We start from the raw sequence: 23669 nt of genomic DNA, 5'->3' as shown, positions 1-23669 counted from the left end.
GATGCAGTCTTCCCTGCAGTGGGAGCTGTCAGGGTACCGAGCTGTCAGCCTATTCAGCACTACAGCATGATCTGTGGAGCACGGGATTGTTGGGTAGCACCACTGTAGCAGCCCCTAAACACCCCCAGCCTCTTCTATGCATGGTAACTGTACACTCTAGAGATGCCTCTGTACTTTGCGGTCCTGTCAATTGCAAAAAAACACAATTTACATGCACATGATCTAACCAAAAAAAAAAAAAATCACGTTAATCTTTTCTTAACCTTTCATATTGTAGTTTTAGACATATCTTTATACAAATAATTCAAAGGCAGTGATGATTTAGAAAACATGTCATATTCTGTGTCAAGTATTTCAAGTTCAGAGATTTTAATTTGCCCATGCTCCATCCCACCACCCATGTTGATTTGGTTGATGGTTTTATTTAATCCCTCCTCAGACACACAGACATATAAAGCAACAAATGCATCATCTCCCTGGTGAAGATAAAAGTGTGATTCTCATAAAATCTTTCTGGGTGCGAATCCAACTCTATCTCTGCCAGGTAGCTTCTGCCCTTGATGCAGTGGCGTTGGAAAGTGTGCAAGCGTCAAACTCCAGTTTTTAAGGCCAACTCACTTTTTTGGAGTGTGGAGATTGGCTGTATGTTCACACATGCTCAAGGAGCACACTTGTAGATTTTTCCTCTGTTAAATTTGGTATTTTCAATTAAAACTCTCCCGGGGAGAAAGTGTACGGTAGTTTTTTACAACTTATGAAGACCTTTAGTTAGAGATGTTCAGCGAAATCATTAACCCGAATTAATGGTTTGTCAAAAGCTAGTAAATGTAATATTTTCTGATTAGTGAACCGACGCTTTACGGCAGTGTTTCCCAACCCTGGTCCTCAAGGCACACTGCCCTGCATGTTTGAGGTGTTTCCTTGCTTCAGTCCAGCTGATTTCAATTGATGACTGATTAACAGGCGTTTGTTGAACTACAATCAGTTGAATCAGGCACATTAAAGCAGGGAAACCTCTAAAACATGTAGAGCAGTGTGCCTTGAGGACCACGGTTGGGAAACACTGCTTTACGACACTCTGAAGGAAGAAGACATAAAGCTATTTTTATTACTACTTGTGTTTTTAGATTGAGCTCAGCCAAAGCACAGAGGTGTAAGAAGCAACTTAAAAGGGAAATATGTAATTTCTCTTACACATCAATAGTATTTGGTTCATTCGGGATGTGAGTTCAGCAAAGTTGATTTGTTTTGCATAATTAATCCATCAGCCTCTGACCTTTATTAGTTTATTTGTCCTAAGTCCTCTAATTACACAACTCCACTAATTGCTAATATCAGATGTTGATTAAAATGTGAACACTCTTGTTATTTTGCCATTTTTTAAAAATACTAGCAATAATGCTGTTTTATGACGTCAACATTGTCACACAGCAGTGTGAGGCTGCTTCTGTTCCTGACATAAATATTTAATGACCACGCATGAAGCTGACGACAGTTGAAATAAGAAAAATTCAACCCTTTTCGTATAATTTTTTTTTTATTAGAGCAACTATTATATCACTAATGTGTGAGGAAAACAATATTTTAAAACAAACACCAATTCAAGCAATACATAGGAAAGTGAACAAGTACCTAAGGTAAAAGCACAATTGCTTTTTTTACAATCTATAAAGATATTTTTAAAAAATCTGTGAAATTTAATAAATTAATTAGTGCAATCTCAGTGTGACTGAGTGTATCTGCATTATTCAAAAGTTCATATATCCTTAGTTTTTAAAAATTTACAATGTAAAACCTAGAAATGAAATTAAAATCGGCATGTTAGAGCTTCAGAAAATCAGAGGTCGGAAATTTTCCACAAAATTCAGACCTGTGCATCCTGACCCATGTTTTTGATTCTAGTTTGGGTTCTGCATTCACAGTTGGACATTTTATTCTTATTTGAAGTGTGTTTTCTTTTTTTAAATCATATCATATTCATAATCATAATCATAGACATGACTGTCTAACACTGAGTTAGACAGTCATGCTAATTGAGAGTTCAGATTTAGGCATGGTGTTTGCTGATTCTTAAAGGAGTCTACACCATTGCACTTCTGCTTCTTTTACTCAGTGGAGATCCACAATCTGGTCAGTCCGCTTCCAGCGGCGTTTAAGAAAGAAGTTTCAAAATTCAACAAAATACATTTCAATCCTACAGCTATTTACAATTTCAAGCAAAGGTTACCAGACACCACATTGCCCATCACTGAGCTAAAGTATTTTCTATTAAATACTGGGTTATCAGAGGTGATCACAACATGGGGAGCTGTAATCTCGTTCCCAATCTGGCTTGAGACCTCCAATCTAGCCTCGCAGGACTGGACTGGAGGTCAGGGTCTCGGGCTCCTGATGGACCGCTATTGATTCAGGAGAAAGGTGGCGATACAGTTGCAGTCGCTCAGCATCGATTTTCTGCAAGTGCAGTAGTGGAGAGCTGGCAGAATGAGAGAGCTGGAGCTGCCATGTTATCTTCTCAGATATCAGGAAGTTCATTTATTTATTTTTTATTTATTTGTCTTTGTGGCACTGACCTTTTCTGATGCAGAGATATGTCTGTGGAGGAATGGGCTCAGCAGGCCGACTATTTGAGCTGCTTCAGCAGCGTTTCCCCATGCCTGTCCTACACATGGTCCTGGAGTTAACTCCTCGATGTCTTCAAATGAAAAGAAGGAAAAACAGCACAATTAAATAATTGAAAACTCTAATTTTAATAATGCATTTTGAGGCATGTGGTGACAAAAAGGTCTACATTATCGTCATGCCTTCTGAATGCAGAATTAAGTTCAAAGGAGAAGATAACAAAATTTATATGGCTAGCAGGTGGCACGATAGTATCTCTGCCTTCCAACTCGATGTATTACCTGCAGTACTAGCTTATTGGAAAAGGAACAAAAACATCCAAAAGTGTTTTACAATTCTAATTCTAAACACATAAAACTCTTGTAAAACAATATATATATATATATATATATATATATATATATATATATATATATATATATATATATATATATATATATGAGTCATCCACAAATTAACAAGAAAGTTGATTACATTGTGTTACACAGGCAAAATGGAGCGAAAAACTTCCTCTGATCATGAAATATTGAAAATTGTGTAATGCGTGATAGACGCAGACAGCACACCGTGCTCATGTTTCAGTTCAGCGTGTGGCCCGAAGATCCAATTCAAGGCAATAACAAACCCAATCTGTCAAGAATTGGTGCGAATGACGAAGATGACCCAGATGCAGAACACGCTGGAGACACGGAAATGACTGAGTACTCCAATAAACTGAACAAATATGCAGTACAATGCAACAGCGATGAGCAAATTCCAGGCTAGCCACGTAGGCTGAGAAAATGATGACAAATGTAGAACAGGTGAGCAAGCATTGATATTAAACTTGAAGCACAAATAGGAAACCATTATAACCGTGTTATTGTGTTAGAAAATGAAGATTATACATCCTTAATCTAAAATAGAATTTTTTTCATTAGATAGGGATTCTTCTCAGGATGTACGCATCATTGAGTAAAACCGTCCTACTCATGCCCAGATGTTGCTGAACACTGCCAGTCAGCTGGCTGAAAGAAAATCAAAATTTAACAGTATGGAAAGATTCCCATTCACAAAACACAGTGACAATGGGGGCGTGTAAACTAAGGGAGCAACATAAGTTTCATTTGCAAAATTTAGAATTTATTTTGAATTTGCAATATCTTTGCTTGTCAAAGTCCAAACAGAAGTAAAGAAATGTTCAGAAGTGTAAAAGTCAATATGATACATTATTTTCTCAATTGCTTCTCTTGCTTTTTAAATAAAAATCATATTGTAGACATCTCTTAACATTGCACTAATACTGTAAAACCAGGATATTTTTGTTCCTGCTATATGTGGAACATTTTTTTTTGCTCTGACTTTAATCACCATCCACATGTAATTGACAGTTTTATGCCTACACATGTTTTTATGAGCTGTTTATTTTTTATTTTTTGCTTTTTTTCATGGTGTGCTTTTTTTTAGGCAGCAATTTTGACTCGAGAGCACTGTAGGTCATAAATTACTGAAAAATAACAAAACTAGCCAGAATTTGGAGCTGCAAAATTGGAGCTGCAAAAAGTGGCATAGCTTAAAAATAGCAGGAGAATAGAAGAAAATGCAGGGGATAAAAGTCATGTTTCTTTTTCAAAGCGGAGGAAGTAAACTTTGCCTCTACAGCTTGCAACCCTGATAGGAGTTCAAAAAAAGAAAAAAAAAGAAAAAGAAATCAACAACAACATTGCAAACATCCGCCTTTGTTAAAAGAGAAAAATAAAAAATGAAAAAAAAAAAAAAAAAAAAAAAAAAAAAAAAAAAAACACAAACTCTCGGAAATGATTTAAAATAGTCTCTTTTTGAATAACTTTGTGGATCTCTGAACGTTTTTCTTCATGTTAAACACATCGCTGATAAAATTGCCGGCTTTTAGTCTTTTTTTGCTCAAAAAACATTTTGAGAACTGGTAGTTCTTAGTGTGTTGCATTCAATGGTCAGAAAAAGATCTGATTTTTGAGCTTATGTAAACACTGTGCTTTATGTAAACACATTCACACAGCCAATCTCCGGCTTTGAAAAAAGCTGGGCAGACCACATAAGTTTTGTCAGAGCAGTCTGCACACTCTCATAACAACACTCAGCACCACCGTCATCAAGAGATGATACCTTATAAAGATGGACAGTTGGATTACAGCCCAAAAAAGTTTTATGTAATTAACACATTTTCTTTTGGCAACAAAATTGTTTGTTTTTATGTATGTGGAGGGATTAAAGAAGCTATCAATCCATTGTCGATGAAACTAGATTTCATTTTAATGGTCATGAAACTACTTAACATTTAGTGTTGTTGTCAGTGCACCCTGATAATTAGGATCATCCTTTCCTTTAGTGGAAACATTACAAATATTTAATTGTTTTTGATTGGGTGTCCCCCAGAGGATGCACTGACCAGTTTTTGTCAGTCTTTAGGTTGCAGAATCGCTGCACTCTTTTTAACGCCTCCACAGTCAATTCTCCTCTACTTTATCCCAACCTGCTTTTTCGATCTTCCACCTCTTCTCAGCCTTGCACTCAGTGCTTTCTATTTGCAGATAGTGCCAGAACTGTCTACCCTGAACCAGCTTCATATTCCACACTGTCCGCCACGCCGTTGGTGTTAACTCTTCTCTTTCTCTCTGCTCTCCAGGCTCTTGCCATGACCGAGGTGAATGGGCCGGTTCCCCAGCTGGCAGAGCCACAGATCGCCATGTTCTGTGGCCGACAGCTCCTGCACATGAACTTACAGACCGGGCAGTGGGAGCCGGACCCTCAGGGCCGCCAGGGCTGCTTCAAGGAGCCCAATGAAATCCTGTCTTACTGTCAGGAGGTAGGGGATCTGAACATGAAAGATTAAATAACAGCATTTTTATGACATCACACGGCTGGTTACATTTTTCCTCTTTTGGTTTGTCTAAAAACCTGCCCCCTAAAATCTATATATTAATTATATATAGTAAAGAGATGGCGGTCTGCTGAAATATTACAATATTTCACCAATGCGCCACCATCCTCCTCTCCTCTTCTTGTTACCTTTTACTATACCTGTGTGTTTTTAATGGCACTCATGCTCCTGAAGCAATCCTCCTATAAGAATGTCAATTCAATCCAGGGCAGCAAAGGTACCCAGACGCCACCTGGGGGCCAAAACAGACATGTTCTCTACAGATGGCATCCATAGAGCTGAGAGGCCTCTAATGGGATTATCTGAGACATAATGCATCTGCAGTGCCTTTTACACGAAGCTTTGCTTTTATTCTTTTGCATTCAAGCAGATAGCATTAAAGCCTACATCTAGACTGAGCTATTTACATACCTGCTGCTATTAAACGACAATGTAACCTTGTGTTTCAAACCATTGAGCTACATTTAGGCGAAAATACATGTAAAATTGAATGTGCTGAAGTATTTATTTTAACATACTCCTAGGGAGGTGTTTAACACAAAGCGCTGTCATATATTTATGCAATCTGCTGCATGACTCTTTCCCCTGTCAGTTTTGTCCTTCTCCTCTGATCCTGGAAGTGATCTTTTATCCCTTACTTTAAAAATGTTTCCTGGCCCTCTCCCCACACCTCTTGTTCTGTCCACCTACCAATCTGTTCCTGTGTCTTTGGCGTCTCTGCATGCACCTGTACCGTCCAGATGTACCCAGGGCTTCCAATCTCACACATAGAGGAGTCTAAAAGACCCGTAACCATCCAGGCCTGGTGCAAGAAAGGATTGGGCCACTGTCAGACGCACCCCTTGATCGTCCTGCCCTACCGCTGTCTGGGTAAGAAAGAATAATGATTGTATTTTTGGCCCTAGTGGCCCTGATCTAACCACCGCACCACGCAGTGCCCAGAGGAGCAAGACATTTGAGATTACAAGATTACAGTGCAGAGTTGGAAATCCTGGAAAAGTGTGACAGTTAATTTAATTGTTTTCCTAACGTGGATAACTAAAAACATAACTATCTATGAACAACTGTTTGAGTTTCCAGACTTAATCCCCATTCCTGACAAATAAAGTTGTCTTTTTTGTTTGTTTGTTTGTTTCTTTTATGCATCCTTATTTTCTTTTCTTGATTTTTGTTCTTAGGTACACTCATTTTACTTTCTTTCTGACCAAGAGACCAATTAGAGCTATTTGCTTATTTATTTATTTATTTATTTATTTATTTATTTCAGATCAGGGTTTTGCCATAGAAACCCACGTTTGTATGACAAACAAAGCAGTGACAATAATATCACACACAAACAGTACTTGTGAAGAATTTGTGTATACATCTGGATGAACTAGTCCAAACTATAGAAGTCCTGGTCTTTTAGATTGTGAAACAAAGCAGATGTAATTTTGCACATTGACCAAAAACAACATGACATACCACACTGCTCAGTTGGAAACCTTGTGGTTTTTAATAGTCTTTGCTGCAGTTTTATGAATTAGTTAGAATTGAAGGTTGCAGGTATTGTTCTGCTTCAGATACCTTCTCTCCTAAAAGCCACCAGGGGGCCAGATAAGCTAACAATGGTTAAACAACTGAATCCTCGGCAGCACTTTTGATTTACACTATAAGAGCTGTTCAGTGAGTCGTTTCCTTTCTTGTATGTCTTAAGCAGCATGTGAAATGCTATATTGTATAATTAATATATGCACTAATTAATGTATTAATACAAAATAACCTGCATTTGTGGCCTTACTTTCATAACATCTGCATAACATTTTACATAAATTTTAGTCAGAACAAGCTTTTATTAAATCTTTTAAATTGCCACTTTAATTCTAGTTCACATTCTTTTGCTGCAGAAGGCGAATATGTAAGCGAGGCCCTGCTGGTGCCCGACAGATGTCGTTTTCTCCACCAGGAGCAGATGAACATCTGTGAGAGTTATGTCTACTGGCACAACATTGCCAAGGAGGTGAGAACAAGTTATGTTTTAGTCAAGCTTGGGCCAGTAGGTTGAAGTGGAAAGTTTTAAAACTAGTGAGGTTGATTTCTCTCTTTTTTTTCTGTTTTTATTACATTTGTGTGGGTATAAAATAGCTCATCCAATCAACGCAGATCAAAAACCTTTACCACTCCAGGCTGTGAGCAGTAGGCCTACTGTGAAGCATAAAGTTAACTCTCCCTCTTAGACACCTTCAGTATTTTTAAATTGCTTTACATGGTTTGCTAAATATTTTACTGATAAAAAATCTTAAGAGTGGTAAGTGTTTGTACTCATCCCCCCTGAGCCAAACCTTGACTTTGATTCAAGCTCTGAGTTCTTACCAGCGTTGCACATCTAGAAACTGAAACTTTTGACAATTGAGGAAAAAAAAAAAAAAAACTTAAGCTGAATTAGGATGAATAGATAGCATCAGTGAACATCAATTTTCAGGTCTTGCCGCAGATTTTCAATTTGATTTAGTTCTTGACTTTGACTGGGCCTTTCTTCCACACGAGCATCCTTTGATCTAAATGATTCCATTGAAGCTCTGAAAGTGTGTTAAGGCTGGAAGGTGAACCTCCAGCTGAATCTCAAGTGTTTTGCAGCCTCCTGCAGGTTTTGTTTCACAATTCAGCTATATTTAGCTCGATGTATCATTGCATTAGCTTTAAACAACTTCCGTTTCACTCAAGAAGAAGAGCATTTTAATGCAAACTTTTTGGGTAGAATTCACATTTTGCATATTATACTTCAATTTGCGTATCAGCTGATTCCAAAAACAGTTTGAATGCTTTAAGAAACACCCAGCCATTTTGTGGCAATGAGGAAATCTTTTTTTAGTGTCCGGATGATGTTTCAAAAACCTTCTGATTATTAAGCCATTACCCAGCAACCCCAGCCGAGCCCAGCCCCTCACATAGCAACGCGAATGTAGGTCCAGCACGTTTGGTCAACTGGTCTACTGCTGCATGTCCCGTACAATGGCTGCTGGAAAAGACATTTGTTTTGTTGTCGGCTTAACATTCAGAAAGTCTGCTGTAGGTTTTAGTCGTAGGGTATTGGAGTAAAAGGGAATGCGTACAAATGCATCCCACACTTTTCAGATTTTATATGTAATAAAATGTGAAAATAATTTTCCTTTTCACTTTACAATTATTTGCGTCATTGTGTGGGCTTGTCATTTAAAATCCCATTAAGATACATTGAGGTACTTCTATGTGACTAAAGTGTGAGAAAGTGCAAGGAGTTTAAATACTTCTGCAAGAAATAATAGACACCATTTAATACCTCAGTACTGTTTTTTTTTATCTTTTAACAGAGCATTGACTCACCATCCTATAAATAACACCCTAAATTAGACTCCCTCTTCTGTATTCCCCTGCGCTTGTGTCAGGAATGCACTGCGGAGAATCTCGAACTCCACAGCTACGGGATGCTGCTGCCATGCGGAGACCACTTCCGAGGCGTCGAATATGTCTGCTGCCCGGGCAGGAGCACCTCAAACGGAAAAGGAGAGACAGAGGAAAAGGATGTGCCTCAGACGCTCGCGTCCCAGACAGCCGGAAAACTCAGCTCAGTGTAAGATGACTCCGCGGAACCCTGCAAAAGCTGCTATTTCAGAAATTAGGTCTTAAAAACAAACTACTTTTCACAGCGCCAAGGTGATGGTCCCCACTCCGAGCCCCTCTCCAGAAACGGACCTGGACGAGGTCGACATGGAGGAGGACGATGACGAAGTGATAGATGAAGAGGAAGAGGAGGAGGAGGAGGAGGAAGATGACATCAATGAGGACGAGGCAGAAGAAGAGGAGGAAGAGGAAGAAGAAGAGACAGCGGCTGTGAAGGACCAGGAGGAGGACGAATACCCTTTTGAGTTGGGTCCTTACCAGACGTCCGACTACTTGGACTCATTTTACAACGACAAAAGCCACAAGCCCACCACCTCTGCCCCTCTGGCCAGGGGAGACAGCTGTAAGTGATTAGTTTTTGAAACACACGCAGTAACATAAGCAGCAGTTGTGAAAAATGTCCCTCAGCGCCACTCCTACTGAATCCGTCATCTTTGCAGTCACAGATCCAAAAAAACACATCACCACACACTATAATGCATGTATGCATTGCTGCACGCTACATGTATAACTGGAGCTCCATTTCTTTCCAGTTCAACTTCCCATCAGTATTTTCTAACCCCCTTTACCTCAACAAATGTTCATGTGAAAGTGTTTCACTTTAATCTGGTGCATAACATACATTCACAACCACAGCAAGGCCACAGCAGAGTTCATGCTTGTGTGTGCACGGTAAATACAGAAGCTAACCACGGCACCTGAAAGATCCAATCAGAGCGATTTCAGGATGGTAGATCAATATTAAATGATACTCGCTGCCAGGACTACACAGAAAGCAGTGAGGGAAATACCCGAAGGTGGACTGTTATATTGCTTTATATTATTTTAAGGCTATAAGTAGTTATTCTTTTGCTAAGATTCAAATTTAATATAAGAGTGAAAGCAAAAGCTCTCAGTCTGTCTTACCACTTGGCTTAGGCCTTATTGTAGAAAAAGAAAGAGTTAAAGTTTCTCCATTGCACATCAAAAGTAAGCTAGAAGAAACCATATCTTATTGCTTTCCTCATTAGTAAACTGCAGTTTTACAGAGCTAAAGTACAGACACCAAAGAAGGATGGTGCTCACATGATGGACTGTCTCATGAATGTGCTCAGACTATCCATTTATTCATGGGGTAATTGTTGCCTGGCTTATGCTGCCATTAACAATCAGCTTCCTGTTGCTCCCATTCAGTTACCACAACTCGCCCCACGGACGGGGTCGACGTTTACTTTGAGAAGCCTGTGGACGACACGGAGCACGCCAACTTCCTGCGTGCCAAGACGGACCTGGAGGAGCGCAGGATGAAGCGCATTAATGAGGTGAATTTCGCAGGGTGGGGAGTGGGGAAGCTGCATGTCGGGCTCGTTTTGACACATGATTCCTCTTGTTTTCAACTAAATTAACAGATGAGAGTCTGTTGGCATTTGCAGAGCTGCATAGACGTTTCTGTACCCTCTGCACACACTTGAATCAGAGAAGTAGCCAAAAGGCCAAGAGACCCATAACTCATGTGGTGGTGCTGTTGACCGCACAGCTCTTAGCAGTGTGTTCTACAAATCTGGCCTTTCTGTGTGGCAAGAAGCAGACCAGAGTTTGTAGTTTGCCATAATTTGCGGGTCACAGGAAACACACGAAAGACCCCCTGACCAAACTTGAACTCCTCGGTCTGCATACACCCAAACACACTATTTAGAGTTATACTTAAGGTGAAAAATGAATCCCAACCCTGCACTCTGTTTAGCTGGCACATTCAGATCGAGTTTGTTCATTTTATAGAGATAATGTGAATTTGTGTTGTTCCATGGATCAGATAATGAAGGAGTGGGCGGAGGCTGACAACCAGTCCAAAAACTTGCCAAAGTCAGAGCGGCAGGCCCTGAATGAGGTATGTCTTTTTATACTTCCGTCTGAGTTTAAATCTCAACATTTCCCCGAGCTGTTCATCGGTTTATCAGCTTCTTCTTGTTCTCTCTTCCAGCACTTCCAGTCTGTGCTGCAGACATTGGAGGAGCAGGTCGCTGGGGAGAGGCAGAGGCTGGTGGAGACTCACCTCGCCAGAGTCGAGGCCATTCTCAACAACAACCGCCGCCTGGCGTTGGAGAACTACCTGACAGCCGTGCAAGCTGATCCCCCTCAGGTAAATCCATCCCAGAGTGCGTACCATGGCAGAAAATGGAGATTTATGCAACGCAAACCCTTGTAATAATCCTAAGTGGGTTTAAGATTTCACATTTCTGGCAGAGAATGAATGTCGCAGTGCCGTGTTTTACCGACCGCTTTCTTTCTCTCTTAACGTCCAGCCTGAGCGCGTGCTGCAGGCTCTGAAACGCTACATGGCTGCAGAGCAGAAGGACCGCAGACACACTCTGAGGCACTACCAGCACATTGTGGCTGTCGACCCGCAGAAAGCTGAGCAGATGAAATTCCAGGTGGGAGGCTTGAGGAGGCATCGTGTCTTTCTGCTGACGGAGAAACTCAGAGAACAGTTTGTGCTGAAGAGCTTTCATGCATGAGAGAAGTTTAAAATTTCACATCTGTCGGCTTCAACTCCATTACAGTGAGATCTTTGCAGGCTTTAAAAGCAGCTGAGGGGAGACAAGCAGTTCTAGTTTCTGATCAGTTGTTTTTTTTTATTTTCTTAGCTAACATATTTTTTTTTATTATTATTATTCTACAGGTTTACACACATCTACATGTTATTGAGGAGAGGATGAACCAGAGTCTTGCTCTGCTTTACAAGGATCCAACATTAGCTGAGGAACTGCACAGTGACATCCGTAAGACAAACGGCTTTTTTCTAAACTGTTCGGTTTTACAGTCAGTCTTGTGAGGAAATTTGTTTTTTTTAATTACATACGCTTATAATGTGAGTAAGTGGTACAATATCTTTATCCTGTAATAATTTATTAGAGTGTTTCTTTCAATGTAGAATGATGATCACAGATACTGATGATTATTAGACATTTATTTGGGTTCTCAAATTGAGATTTCTTGTGAACTTTGTCTTATTTCTATAAAGGTCAAAATGATATGTACAAACTGAAACGTATAAATACACTTCCACCAATACTTGGTTTGTCTCCTGGCTGGCGAGCTGAGCTGCAAGACACTGTTAGTTGTCAACAACTCTCTGACATACATCTGATATGTCTACACTTCTCTTTATTTATATTTGTTGGTTTCCAGATGTTAAGCATAGTAAGCTTATTTTTTCTTTAATCTTACGGTGCTTTATCCAAAGCCAGACTCGATGTGTTTCTGGGCTCATTGTCCTGCTGGAGCCAAGATCTGTGGCCAAGTTTCAATAATCTAGTTGTTGTTTTTAGGTACAGTTGAAATAAAATTTGGAAGTCAATAAGATGACCATACATACAGTATATTTCATCCAATGGCAGCAAAACTCATCATTAAAATATTAATGATGAGCAGTTAACCTGTTTTTAGGTTTGAAGGCCTAGTCTTGAGTCCTCTGAGCATTTTTCTGACATTGTTTCCTAATTATTTCAGTTATTGTTCTGCCTCACTGTAAACGTTTTCTGAAGAGGGTAAATAGCTTAACCAATGTAGGCATCTGCAAATTTTAAGCCAACGAGAGCAGGAGCTTCTTTTTGTTTTTTTAGTCAGCAACCTCCCAACACTGGGTGAGTTAAAACTCGTGTCACAGTGAACAACTTAGCTGCCCCTTTTCTATCAAAAACAAAGCCAAAAGCCCCACCGAACAAATCTTCTTCATTATGAGCTCTGACACAGGCCGAGCTCAGTTGTCAGCAGAGGCTTTTAAAGCTCGAACATCAGCAGCCCTTCCACCTTCTCTGAGCAAACTGCTAGGTTTGCATCAGATCTGTGGTAAACTGACAGCTCAACCACACAGCCGGCCTACTGGAGTTTCTGTACTGATAGTTCACAACACATTTACATTCAGAAAGACCACCGACATATTTGCACAAATGTAACGCTAACACACTGAACATGAGAAGAAAAAATCCCTGGTTCACTCAGACTGGCTACACCTCTGTAGTACAATAATAGATGTTCAGTTAAAACTGAATCTGTCTTTCACTTGAATTTATAACTCATCCATGCATTGCCTTTTTTGCGCGTCCCTTCAGAGGAGCTTGTCAAGGCAGAGCGAGGGGACATCAGTGAACTCATGACCACTTCCTTCTCTGAGACTCGGACCACTGAAGAGCTCGTACCAGCTGAGAGCGAGGAAGAGAAGGATGATGAAGAGGAGGAGGAGAGGGCCTTCCAGAACCGCCCCTATCCTCCTCGCATTGGTACTCACTCAGTCATTACTCATGCAAGCGCCCATGTATCTAATATCCTTTAGCTCTTCCCTCATTTTGTGAGGACATGTAAAATGACGGTCTACTTTCTTGCTCATTACTCTTGTTAATGATGCTTCTTTTTCCTCTTCCTGCCATTTTCTCCTAGATTTACAGTCTAATAAGAAAGGTGAGCTACAGTTCAGCATCATTTAACTGCAGAATTGTGCACTTTATAATAATTACAGCAATTTGTTTTTCTTAACATTTCCCATTGCTTATTATGCTTTTGCTTCTTCCTTTTTTTTTACCCGTTCCTCGTATGTACAGAGGATGAGTACGATTATACCACATCTGAGAGAGGTCCTACATATGAATATGAAGAAAAGGTAAGTTGATGATCACTCTATTCTGTCTGTCTACAAAGACTAAGTATTTTATGTTCATTTATATTTCATTAGACAGAAATGGTCGATGTGAGAAGATGTCCACTTAAAACATTTCCTTGAATATATTTTTGCAGGGGCTTCTCAGTCATCAAGACTGTTATCAAAACATGAACGTCACTAATTAAATGCATAAGGTTAAAAATATTATTCACACAAGTATATAACTCAGACTTTTTTGAGAATTTCTATGATTATAGCTTACAAACTTTATTATTGTTTAAGACCAAAAAAAATTGGGACAACATGTTAGCTGCACTGACCTTCTGCACATGGGCTGAGGTCATTCACACTGCTTCTTCACTTTCCTTCAACTAAGCTTTCTGTTATTATGCTCAGATACGGGCTGCACCACAGTGGAGCTGTTCACACTATCACCTTATAAAAAAAGGTGTCAGTTCAAATATTAGCCAGAGGCCCGTCTGCACGGCTGCTAGTGCTCAGCCTTTTTTTGGTCTTATGCACGGCTGCACAGTCTATCAATTACGATCAAAACATCACTATATGCAATATCACAATTGCAATGAACGGCTTGGACACAATACTGGGTTGAATGTTATATTTGCCCTCACAATATGCATAGCTTTATTATATTTGGCAGGCTCAATGGAATCTAATTGGCCTTAATGCCTATGGTAGAAGTATATTTTTACTAGCTACAATGCTAATGCTCAAGGTGAGTAATTGGGATTTTGTATTGCTGAAAGAAAAGAAAGAAATGTGAATTAATTTGAATTGCTCATTGTGAGGTTTTTAACAGTAGCATCGCACACATATTTTTCTATTATGATAAAATATTTGTATTTTCTTAGAAACTGGATCTGCTGTAAACCTAAAGTATGAAAATTGTTGAAATATATCACATTGGCTAATGAACCTTTTGATGATACTTTGATTTACTGAGATGCACCTATGTAGTTTTTTATTGATATATATTCTGCGTTTCTACAGATTAACACCTCTGCTGAGCTGAAACAGGTAGTCAAGCCCAATGAGATTGCAAGAGATGAACTGGTAAGAGTTTATGAAATAATTGCTGTAACAAATTGTATTTTATTGTGATAAATTACAATAACAATTATATATTTCATTCTGCACTGACATCTCTATGTTGTTCAATATTGCTTCCTTCCAAAGCAACCTGATGCCCTGGAGACATTTAACCGTGGCGCCATGGTTGGGTTGCTGGTGGTGGCCGTAGCCATTGCCATGGTGATGGTAATCAGCCTGCTTCTGGTGCGCAGAAAGCCATACGGCACTATTAGCCATGGCATTGTGGAGGTAGGACCCAAACCAGACCTTTAATCTAGGAATAAATGTAAAAAATGAATAAATTTTTAAAAAGCTTTTGTCATGGTTTTAATGTTGTAATTTGGCAGATAAAAAGTCACATCTAACCTGCAGTACATTGTGCTCCTTTGGCTGAATAAAAAGACAAAAAGGTCAAGCTAACAGCTGCTCAGTTAATCTAACGTCCAAATAGCTCCTTTATATCTTCCTTTCACCATATTAGGTTTGTATTAAATACTCTACCAAGTCTTGCGTGAAAACATGTTTCACATGGAAAATTATCAGTAACAAACCACAGACTCTCACATCTTCAGTATTAATAACCACAGACACTTATGTGAAGAGCAGCTTGATGTGGAAGTGACGAGCTGTAAAATGTTTGAGATAAAAGTAGCTTCATCTTGTTTTTTTTTACCGATTCCACACCAACTAGTTGTTAGATTATCCAATGATACGTCCTTCTGTTTCACCGAACTAAGATTGTTCAGACTTGTCTCTGTTAGGGGTAAATAGACTGCTGATAACATCAACTCGGTAAAACCTGCATTATTATTTGGGGGCTTCTTTTGTTGTCTTTCTGTCTTGCTTACAACAAAATTACTAGTACCATACTTACTGAATAGGTTTTATCATTATGTCTTACTTTTTGAAGTTGAGTATCTTGACATTTTTAAAGCGCGATCTAGGATTTCATGTTGCCTTTATCGTTCTCCTCTACAACAAAATGGTAAAGACAAGAGAACATGAATGTAAGGCAGGTGTTTGCATGTGCCTGCCCTTGTAAAGAAAAGAATGTATGACACTATTGGCAAAATTCTGTCAAGGCAAATCAAAAATATATAAAAACATTAGGATATTTTTGACACGTTATTATCAGCTTTGGCTTCATCGCAGTTAAAATGACTTACATTATTACGATTTAGGCAGATATTATCCTATTGGTTTTACACTGGTGTGTGCTATAGGGAGGTAAAAAAATAAAACCTCCAAAACTTACTGTTACTGTGTACTAAAGAGTAATTCTACTGTGATTTAAGACAAATTATTTTAAGGTGTTTTGCATAGCTTTACCAACTGTCTCCACAGTTGTATATAGAAATCTATCAGTCTCCTCCATACGTTTTTCACTGATATTTTCCCTTTTATGACTTGAACAACTTTGTTTTTATCTTAGTCAATGGCATGAGCTACATTTGCATATTTTTCTTCGATGTTATAACTCAAGCCCTTGGTGTTTTTCGTAGCAGGTCGACCCTATGTTGACACCGGAGGAACGGCAGCTCAACAAAATGCAAAACCACGGCTACGAGAACCCCACCTACAAGTTCTTTGAGCAGATGAACTGAAGCACTGGATGCTACCAACAAGTCATGCCTGACCACATTTTGTCCCTCCAGACCCCCTCCCCTCCGACCTGCCTCCCCACTCCTCTTGAAAGTGGTGTCCCAGATGCACTTCCTGTGATGGATTTATGATGTGTTGCATATTTAAATTAACTGATGATTAAGTACTAGGTTCCTCACCCACAGCCATTTAATCGCATCATAATGCGATTAATGAGATGTAATACAATCCCATATTACTTATTGCAGTCAAATATTCCTTTTGGGTAAGCAGAGTTACACCATTTCATAATTGCAGAAACCATCCATCTCATCTTTGTGGCATGACTTGACCTACTGCTCCTCCCTTGCAGCTGAATTTTGAATGGTGCATATTGCTTTATTATTAGTATTTATTTTTCATTAGTAGTTTCTTTCTTGAGATTGAACCACGGTTAGATTTATCTGTGTAGATGAGCGTGAATGGCAGCCTAGCTGATAATCTAGCTGAAAACGTACCTCCACGAGTTACTATGACAACTGTAGGAAAAGATGTGGTGTTTTCGAATGTATGAGACAAACAGGCTTTAATTTGAAAACACAAAAAAACACAAATTAATGCAGAAACACTGTATGTGCTGGTTGTTCAAAAAATATTTAGACTTCTGAACAGGAATCATTTGGCAAAATACACACAAGCTATAATTTAGCCAGTTTATGTGTTTTATTATTCGGCTTTCCAAAAGATCTGTACTACAGAACATTCAGAAGTCTATTATTTTACTGGAAGCATGACAACTTTTGGTGTATGATGCTGCAGTATTTATTTGTGTTGTTCCTGTCATTGCTTTCGAAGAGTCCAAAATGTTCCAGACGGACACTGTAAATAACGTAAGTACCTGCTACTAGATGTAGACATTTCTATGATTAATTTGCATCGGTGTAATGGAAAAATATGTTTTAAAAAAATAAAGAAGTAATAAACACATTGTGCTGTTATGAGAAGGAGAAACATTTTCCTAACATGGCTGATTGAAAACGGACTGTTGTAAAAACCAGCACAAGACAACGACACAGCAACTACTTTCTGAATGTATTTGAGGTAGACGTTGAGATTCCTCCCTCTTTTACTTTTAATGCATCACTTCCCTTGTAGTGTACATCAGTGGGTAGTGCACTTTGACACATTTAAGGACTATTTCCCTGGTGCCCTTGTCATCACTTTGTGTAGCAGCCTGTTTATTTTCACATTTGAGCAAAGGGATTATTCTAAATAAATCCTGCACAGAGCAGTAAAGTATAAAAAAGGGCACCACTATGGTATTGGGTCACCATATGAAGAATCATCTAGAGTCTAGACAAAGACACTTTGCCATGGTAGTCATACTCTTGTTTTTTTAAAAATATATATATATATATATATATATATATATATATATATATATATATATATATATATATATATATATATATATATATATATATATATATATATATATATATATATATATATATATATATATATATATATATATATATATATATATATATATATATATATATATATATATATATATATATATATATATATATATATATATCAATTTGACCTCTTTAAACTCATCACACTGGATTATAGTAGTCTGTAGAAGCTTTACATAGGTCTCCTCGTAGAAAGGCTTTCAACTGAATGACTCATTCTAGTTTTCATATTTATGATCAACCTGCTACCCTAAATAGGCGAGTCAAGAAAAGGGATTGCCCCTTGAAATTCTGACGAACTGTTTACGGCTTAGTGTGTCATTTTGTTTTCCTCTACCCTCAAAATTTATTACTGGTCACCTTGATTAGAAAAGGTCACACTGTGGAGTTTATCAGGCTTTAATTATATGTTTTAGCACAAACAATGCCATATTTGTTTATGTCTGCTGGCAGTTTTACATAAAGCTCCTGAATAAACTGAGTGAGGGGAGGGGCTTTTCTTTTTTGTGTGTGTGTTTTCAGAAAAACGAAAAAATGAAATTGAGGTTTGCCATAATTTTGTTTGTCTTGTTAAGTGGGTTTAAAAGCGGGTTGTGGTCATGTTATGACAGGATAAGAGAAGTCACAGCCCCGTGTATAAAGTGTACAGCTCTGTTAGTGAATGAAAACATTGTATGTTCACAGTTTAAGTCAGTCAATCTTGTAATGATACTACTGAAACCATAGATGAGAATAAGCTTGCCTGTGTTTCCCAAACCACCGAAGGTTTCCTACCAGCATTTAGCAAAACTCAACATGGTGTATACTCTAGTTACTCAAGTCACATTTGTACTTAAACATCCTGATTCAGATTCTAGACTTCTTCATTGGTCCGTCCCCTTACTCCCTGATAAAATATAAACTATGTTATCGAGGTTTTAATTGCTGCATTATTGCCTTTTACAATGCTGTGTTTTGGATGTAACTATTCTGTATTTTTTATTTATTATGTAACAATCAGTCGGATTGAGGGTCATGCAATTCACATGTAATTAAAAGCATGTATGCAAAAGAAAATAAAAAAATAGATGATGCTGAGGAAATGTGAATCTTAATTGACATGCAGTGGCATTAAGCACAACTAAATTGTTGTTAAACCTGGTGAAACGATGTAAATTTATTCACTAGGATGTTGTTACTACTACTGAAAGAGCTGTTCTTCATTTTCATTAAGACCTTTAACCAAAGACATGCTCCATGACTTCTTGAAACAGATTTCTTTATTTGGCAAAGTGTTCCTGTGTAACTGTACTGTAAACAATCTGGCAAATTTAAACTGGTTGAGTTCATTAAAAGTGTAATAAAGGTGAATGACCCCTTAACATTGGTGTGTTGTTCTTTTTTAGCACAGGTGCATCTCTGTGAAATAAATAACTGAAAAACTAAACTGTATTAATTCAGTTAAAAAAAAAGTGAATAATAGTAATTAACTCAAAGTGGTATATTTCAAGGGTTTATTTGTATCCATTTTGGCTCACATTACATGAATCTTATCCCTTTCTCAGCCTCACTTTTTCCTTCTACTGAACCTTCTGTAATTATACTTGGATACCACACAATCATTTGTGACCTGACCTCTGTAGAAAGTGACTAATGTCGGAAAAACTAAAAAAAACAACAAAAAAAAACACTGTCTTGTGAGCAACAGGCCAGGGGGCGAAACAAACCTCAGATCATATTAGCTTTGTGTGATTATTCTCCAGTCCATATTTGCATCTATAAGTTAATGAAACATCCACTTGTCTTATAATAAGAAAAAACCTGAGAAGCCAACATTAATTTGGGTCAAATATTTTTGTCATCCTTCCACCAGCTTCTCAAAGAAAGTTGCTGTAATTTTGTCCCACTCCTGCTGATTTCTGATGTAACTGGTGCCACTCCTGCTGCTTAATCACATTCACCTTTTTTATTTACCCACCGCTTTTCCTGGGTGATGGCCACTCCAAAACATCAACTAGGTTGTTCTTAGGCAAGATGTTTGGACATTTACATGGTGCTTAAATTTGCATATTTATTTGAGCAGATGTGGCGCCTCCAGGCATATAAAAATTATGCCCAGTGATGAAACAGTATCTAATGCATCCACAGGCGTTCCTCCGTTTAACTCAGATATTATGAATTAAGTGTTAAAGGCCATGACATCATCACATGGGCTTTCCCAAATTGATCAAAAGCACATAAAACTTTGTGCATGTAAAGTTCTAACCTTTGATAAAAGAATAAAACATGTTTTTTAAAAAACATTATTTTGTCATTTAGAAAATATGACATTATTTGGTAATCTTAGCTGACAACATGAGAAAGGCATAGTGTGATTTAATGTCACAGTTAGAAAAAAAAGTTGCATGTCCTTTCATACAGTGTATGTAAATCTTTGGTTTCAACTGTACAAGTGGGGGTAGGGGGAAACCTTCAGGCTTACTCGTACTGGAAAATCAGCTCTTCTTCCACTTCAAGTCTACTTTAGGTTTCTTTGGAAAAAGAAACCTAAAGTACATTAAAAAAAACTTGCTTTTTTGCATACAGTTTTAACTGGATTTAGCAATGACTATACAGATATATAGCAAGGACTTGGCCCAAATAGTTGCACAAGCACATCTATTTCTGTTCTTTTGTGTGTAAGTGTGTGTGTGTAAGTGTGTGTGTTTGTGGGGGATGCGTGTGTGTGTGTGTTATATTGACGTAAAGACAACTTTTGGTAGTAAAACTTAGAGATTAAAATCATGACCAAGCCTGAGATAAGAGAATTTCTCAGTTTTCAGCATGGAGTTTCAGTGACTCCTTAAGCCACAGTGTCAATTCTGTGAAGCCAAAATTGTATCTCACTTCCTTTGTCAGGAAAAGCTACATGAGATAATATCATTCCGTTACCTTGTTTTACACCACAGAAAAGAAAAAGAAAAAAAAATACAAAAAAGTAAAACATTTATACTAATTTGCTAAGTTATGAAGGTGTTCGGTTCAAGAAAGCCTAAAGGAACTTTACCTTGTTCAGTTCATACAATGTGTCCTGGTAACTTAAAATTTCATATTATTGCATCTTACAATGCAGCCAATTGCTAGGGCTATTAAACAAGACAAGAAAATAATGTAACCAAAACATACTACAGCCTATTCTAACTAAATGCTTTTTACATATTTCCTGTTTAAAAAGCTGCATCTACTGTTTGTGTTGGGAACCGGACTTTTTGGTCCGGAGGAGCGTTTATGGGTCCCTGGCTCTTTTATTCTTGACCCTTCCCTTGTTGCTGATTATGCCTTCATGCTCATCTGTGTCGCCAGGTGACAACCGTTTATGGGGGTTGGGGTTCTGTTGGGATCCGGGGTTTTTGGTTTTCTTTGTGGGGTTTTCTGTTCACCTGCTGCTTCATCCTTTGTCCACCAGATGGTGTTAGAGGCTGCACACCTGGAGGGGTGTGCCCACTGACTCAGTCAGCACACCTGGGGCTCATCACCCAATCATCCTGGAGCTTAAGAGGAGTAGACATCCAGCACCTTGTCGCCTGAGTGTTTGCCTGTAATGGTAATCCAAACCCGCTCCTGATAGCTGCCCATCTAACAAGCTCCACGTACCCACTACTGTCCATGCCCGTTTCATCCACTGGATCCATTCATCTAAGTTCTCCAGGCACCCAGGTATTAGTCGCACCATTTCTCTCATTAACCGTATGTTTTGGTGGCCGTCTGTTCATAATGATGTTAAAGAATATGTCCTAGCCTGCTCAGTTTGCTCCAGAAACAAGCCATCTTATCAACCTCTGCCTGGTCTCTTACAACTATTACTATACCCAAACGCCCTTGGTCCGACATCGCCATCGATTTTGTCACTGTTTTACCCCCATCAAAAGGTATGACCACTATTCTCACGGTCATTGACTGTTTTTCGAAAGCTTGTCACCTGATTCCCTTCAAAACTCCCTGCAGCTTTTCAAACAGCCCAGCTCCTTGTCAAATACGTTTTCCGTCTGCATGGTATCCCTCAGGAAACTGGACCACAATTTATCTCTCCGGTTTGGAAATGTTTCTGTGCAGCATTCAATGCCAAAGTCTCATTAACCTCAGGATACCACCCACAATCCAATGGCCAGACAGAATGAATCAAGAACTAGAATCTACACTCTGTTGTTTCACCTCCACCAATCCCTCCGACTGGAGTCAGTTCCTTCTATGGGTGGAGCTCATAACAGTCACCTTTCTGCAGCTAATGGTTTTTCTCCATTTGAAGTATCCCTAGGTTATCAGCCACTACTCTGTTCAGACGAAGATAACATCTCGGTAACATCAGTCCAACATTACATCCGTTGCTGGAAGACCACTATCAACACTCTCAATAACCTGGTTAACCTTAAGGACACCCACAAAGATATCGAGACCACAAACAAATAGTTGCCCTTCTTCTGGGTGGAAGCAACCTGCAAATCAAGTAAGACCAGTCTAATTTCTCAAAGCTCCAGTTGTCCGATTACCTCAAACTCACCATCTTCCTTTCTGCTCTTCAGTGTGCAGAGAACCCCATGCATCCCCCAAGGACCAGACCCTTTCACCAACATTTTCATATTGTTCAAATAAACTTTATTTATCTGATTTCCTGTTCTCCTGGTGGTCTGCATGTGGGTTAAGAAACTAGAACCCATCATGACAGCTTGCTTGTAAATTTATCAGATATGTTAAAATTTCATTGTAAATGTTAGCACTGTAGTTAGATATCTCAGTAAAAGTAAAATAAGATTTTCTATGATGGCTTAGAGACCTTTCAAGTGATTTGATAAATCCTACTTTACTGTTCCCAAAGGGCTGTTCATTTGAAGCAGTCTACAAAGTCTACACTACGATAGTAACGCTCACTTTCCAGTTATGTTAATGATTTTTAAAATCTAAAATTTTGTGGTAATATTTCAAGTTTACATTAAAATGTAAATGGTTGTGACCTGAAGCACAATAATTTTACCAAACAAGTTAACATAGTTTTGACACGAGTTAAAGTTTTATGGATTCTGAAGCGCTCATGAATCCAGTGAAATAAAAATTGTAAGAAAACTATGTAAAAACAAGAAATTTTCCAGCTGTAGTTAAAGAATGGATTTTAAAAAAGCAAGGAAAATCTAAGGGTCATCACATAATATTAGCCAAGCTGTATTGTGCTAATTGTAGAAGTGGGTTGTAAAACATCCATAAGACAGTGAAAAGGTCATGAAAATGTATCTAACCTGATGAAAAACTACAAAAAATTTTTTATTAAATTAAAGATAATATTACTCAATAGATTATAGAGCTGATTAAAAAAGCTATTGAAAATACAACTCACTTTCAAATAAATCAAATTGATTTTTATCATTTTGACAGTTTCACATTGTACACTGAATGTATTTCCAAACAAAGTAAATACATAGATAACTAAATGAATTCTGAGTCTGTTGTTTAACATTAATAATAAGGATACTCAAATTTCCACTTACAATAGCTAATAAGCATTTTATTGCTTACTAATTTTGGGGAATGGAGCAGCCTCTAACATCTTTACAACTGAAAAGGTGAACTGCTCCCTCCGGTTTGGAGGTCAGTCTGTGCTCCAAGAGGAAAAGTTCAAGTACCTCAGTGTCTTGGCTAAAATGTGTTTTTTCAATATAGTACCTGGGGCTGGACTTAGAGGCAGAATGGGAAGCTCCATCATCCATGGGAAGGT

The 23669-nt window shown here is 38.4% G+C and overlaps 1 protein-coding gene and 1 long non-coding RNA gene across 3 annotated transcripts in view; both read left to right on the top strand.

Annotated features, from left to right (window-relative positions):
• Window positions 1–17877, top strand: part of aplp1 (amyloid beta (A4) precursor-like protein 1) — a 40229-nt gene extending 22352 nt beyond the window's left edge. Inside the window, exons 2-17 of one of the 2 annotated variants that reach the window (XM_044117458.1) lie at window positions 5267–5446; window positions 6262–6391; window positions 7408–7520; window positions 8926–9110; window positions 9187–9503; window positions 10334–10461; window positions 10953–11027; window positions 11121–11279; window positions 11443–11571; window positions 11820–11919; window positions 13252–13419; window positions 13577–13597; window positions 13738–13796; window positions 14805–14867; window positions 14991–15134; window positions 16388–17877. In XM_044117458.1, the coding sequence (XP_043973393.1) occupies window positions 5267–5446; window positions 6262–6391; window positions 7408–7520; window positions 8926–9110; window positions 9187–9503; window positions 10334–10461; window positions 10953–11027; window positions 11121–11279; window positions 11443–11571; window positions 11820–11919; window positions 13252–13419; window positions 13577–13597; window positions 13738–13796; window positions 14805–14867; window positions 14991–15134; window positions 16388–16489 (2073 nt within the window). In that variant the 3' untranslated portion in view covers window positions 16490–17877. The remainder of the gene's footprint in view (window positions 1–5266; window positions 5447–6261; window positions 6392–7407; window positions 7521–8925; window positions 9111–9186; window positions 9504–10333; window positions 10462–10952; window positions 11028–11120; window positions 11280–11442; window positions 11572–11819; window positions 11920–13251; window positions 13420–13576; window positions 13598–13737; window positions 13797–14804; window positions 14868–14990; window positions 15135–16387) is intronic. The other variant, XM_044117459.1, reaches the window with a different exon arrangement.
• Window positions 17878–21483: 3606 nt separating this feature from the next.
• On the top strand, window positions 21484–23071 carry LOC122831384. The gene is made up of 3 exons (XR_006370687.1): window positions 21484–21622; window positions 22212–22409; window positions 22486–23071. It is a non-coding gene; the product is annotated as an uncharacterized LOC122831384 (long non-coding RNA).
• The last annotated feature ends 598 nt before the right edge of the window (window positions 23072–23669 follow it).

This window comes from Gambusia affinis, linkage group LG05, assembly GCF_019740435.1.
Source record: "Gambusia affinis linkage group LG05, SWU_Gaff_1.0, whole genome shotgun sequence".
Classification (NCBI taxonomy): Eukaryota; Metazoa; Chordata; class Actinopteri; order Cyprinodontiformes; family Poeciliidae; genus Gambusia; species Gambusia affinis.
The sequence above is the reverse complement of the archived record's forward strand: the minus strand, read 5'-3'. Positions and strand labels throughout refer to the sequence as shown.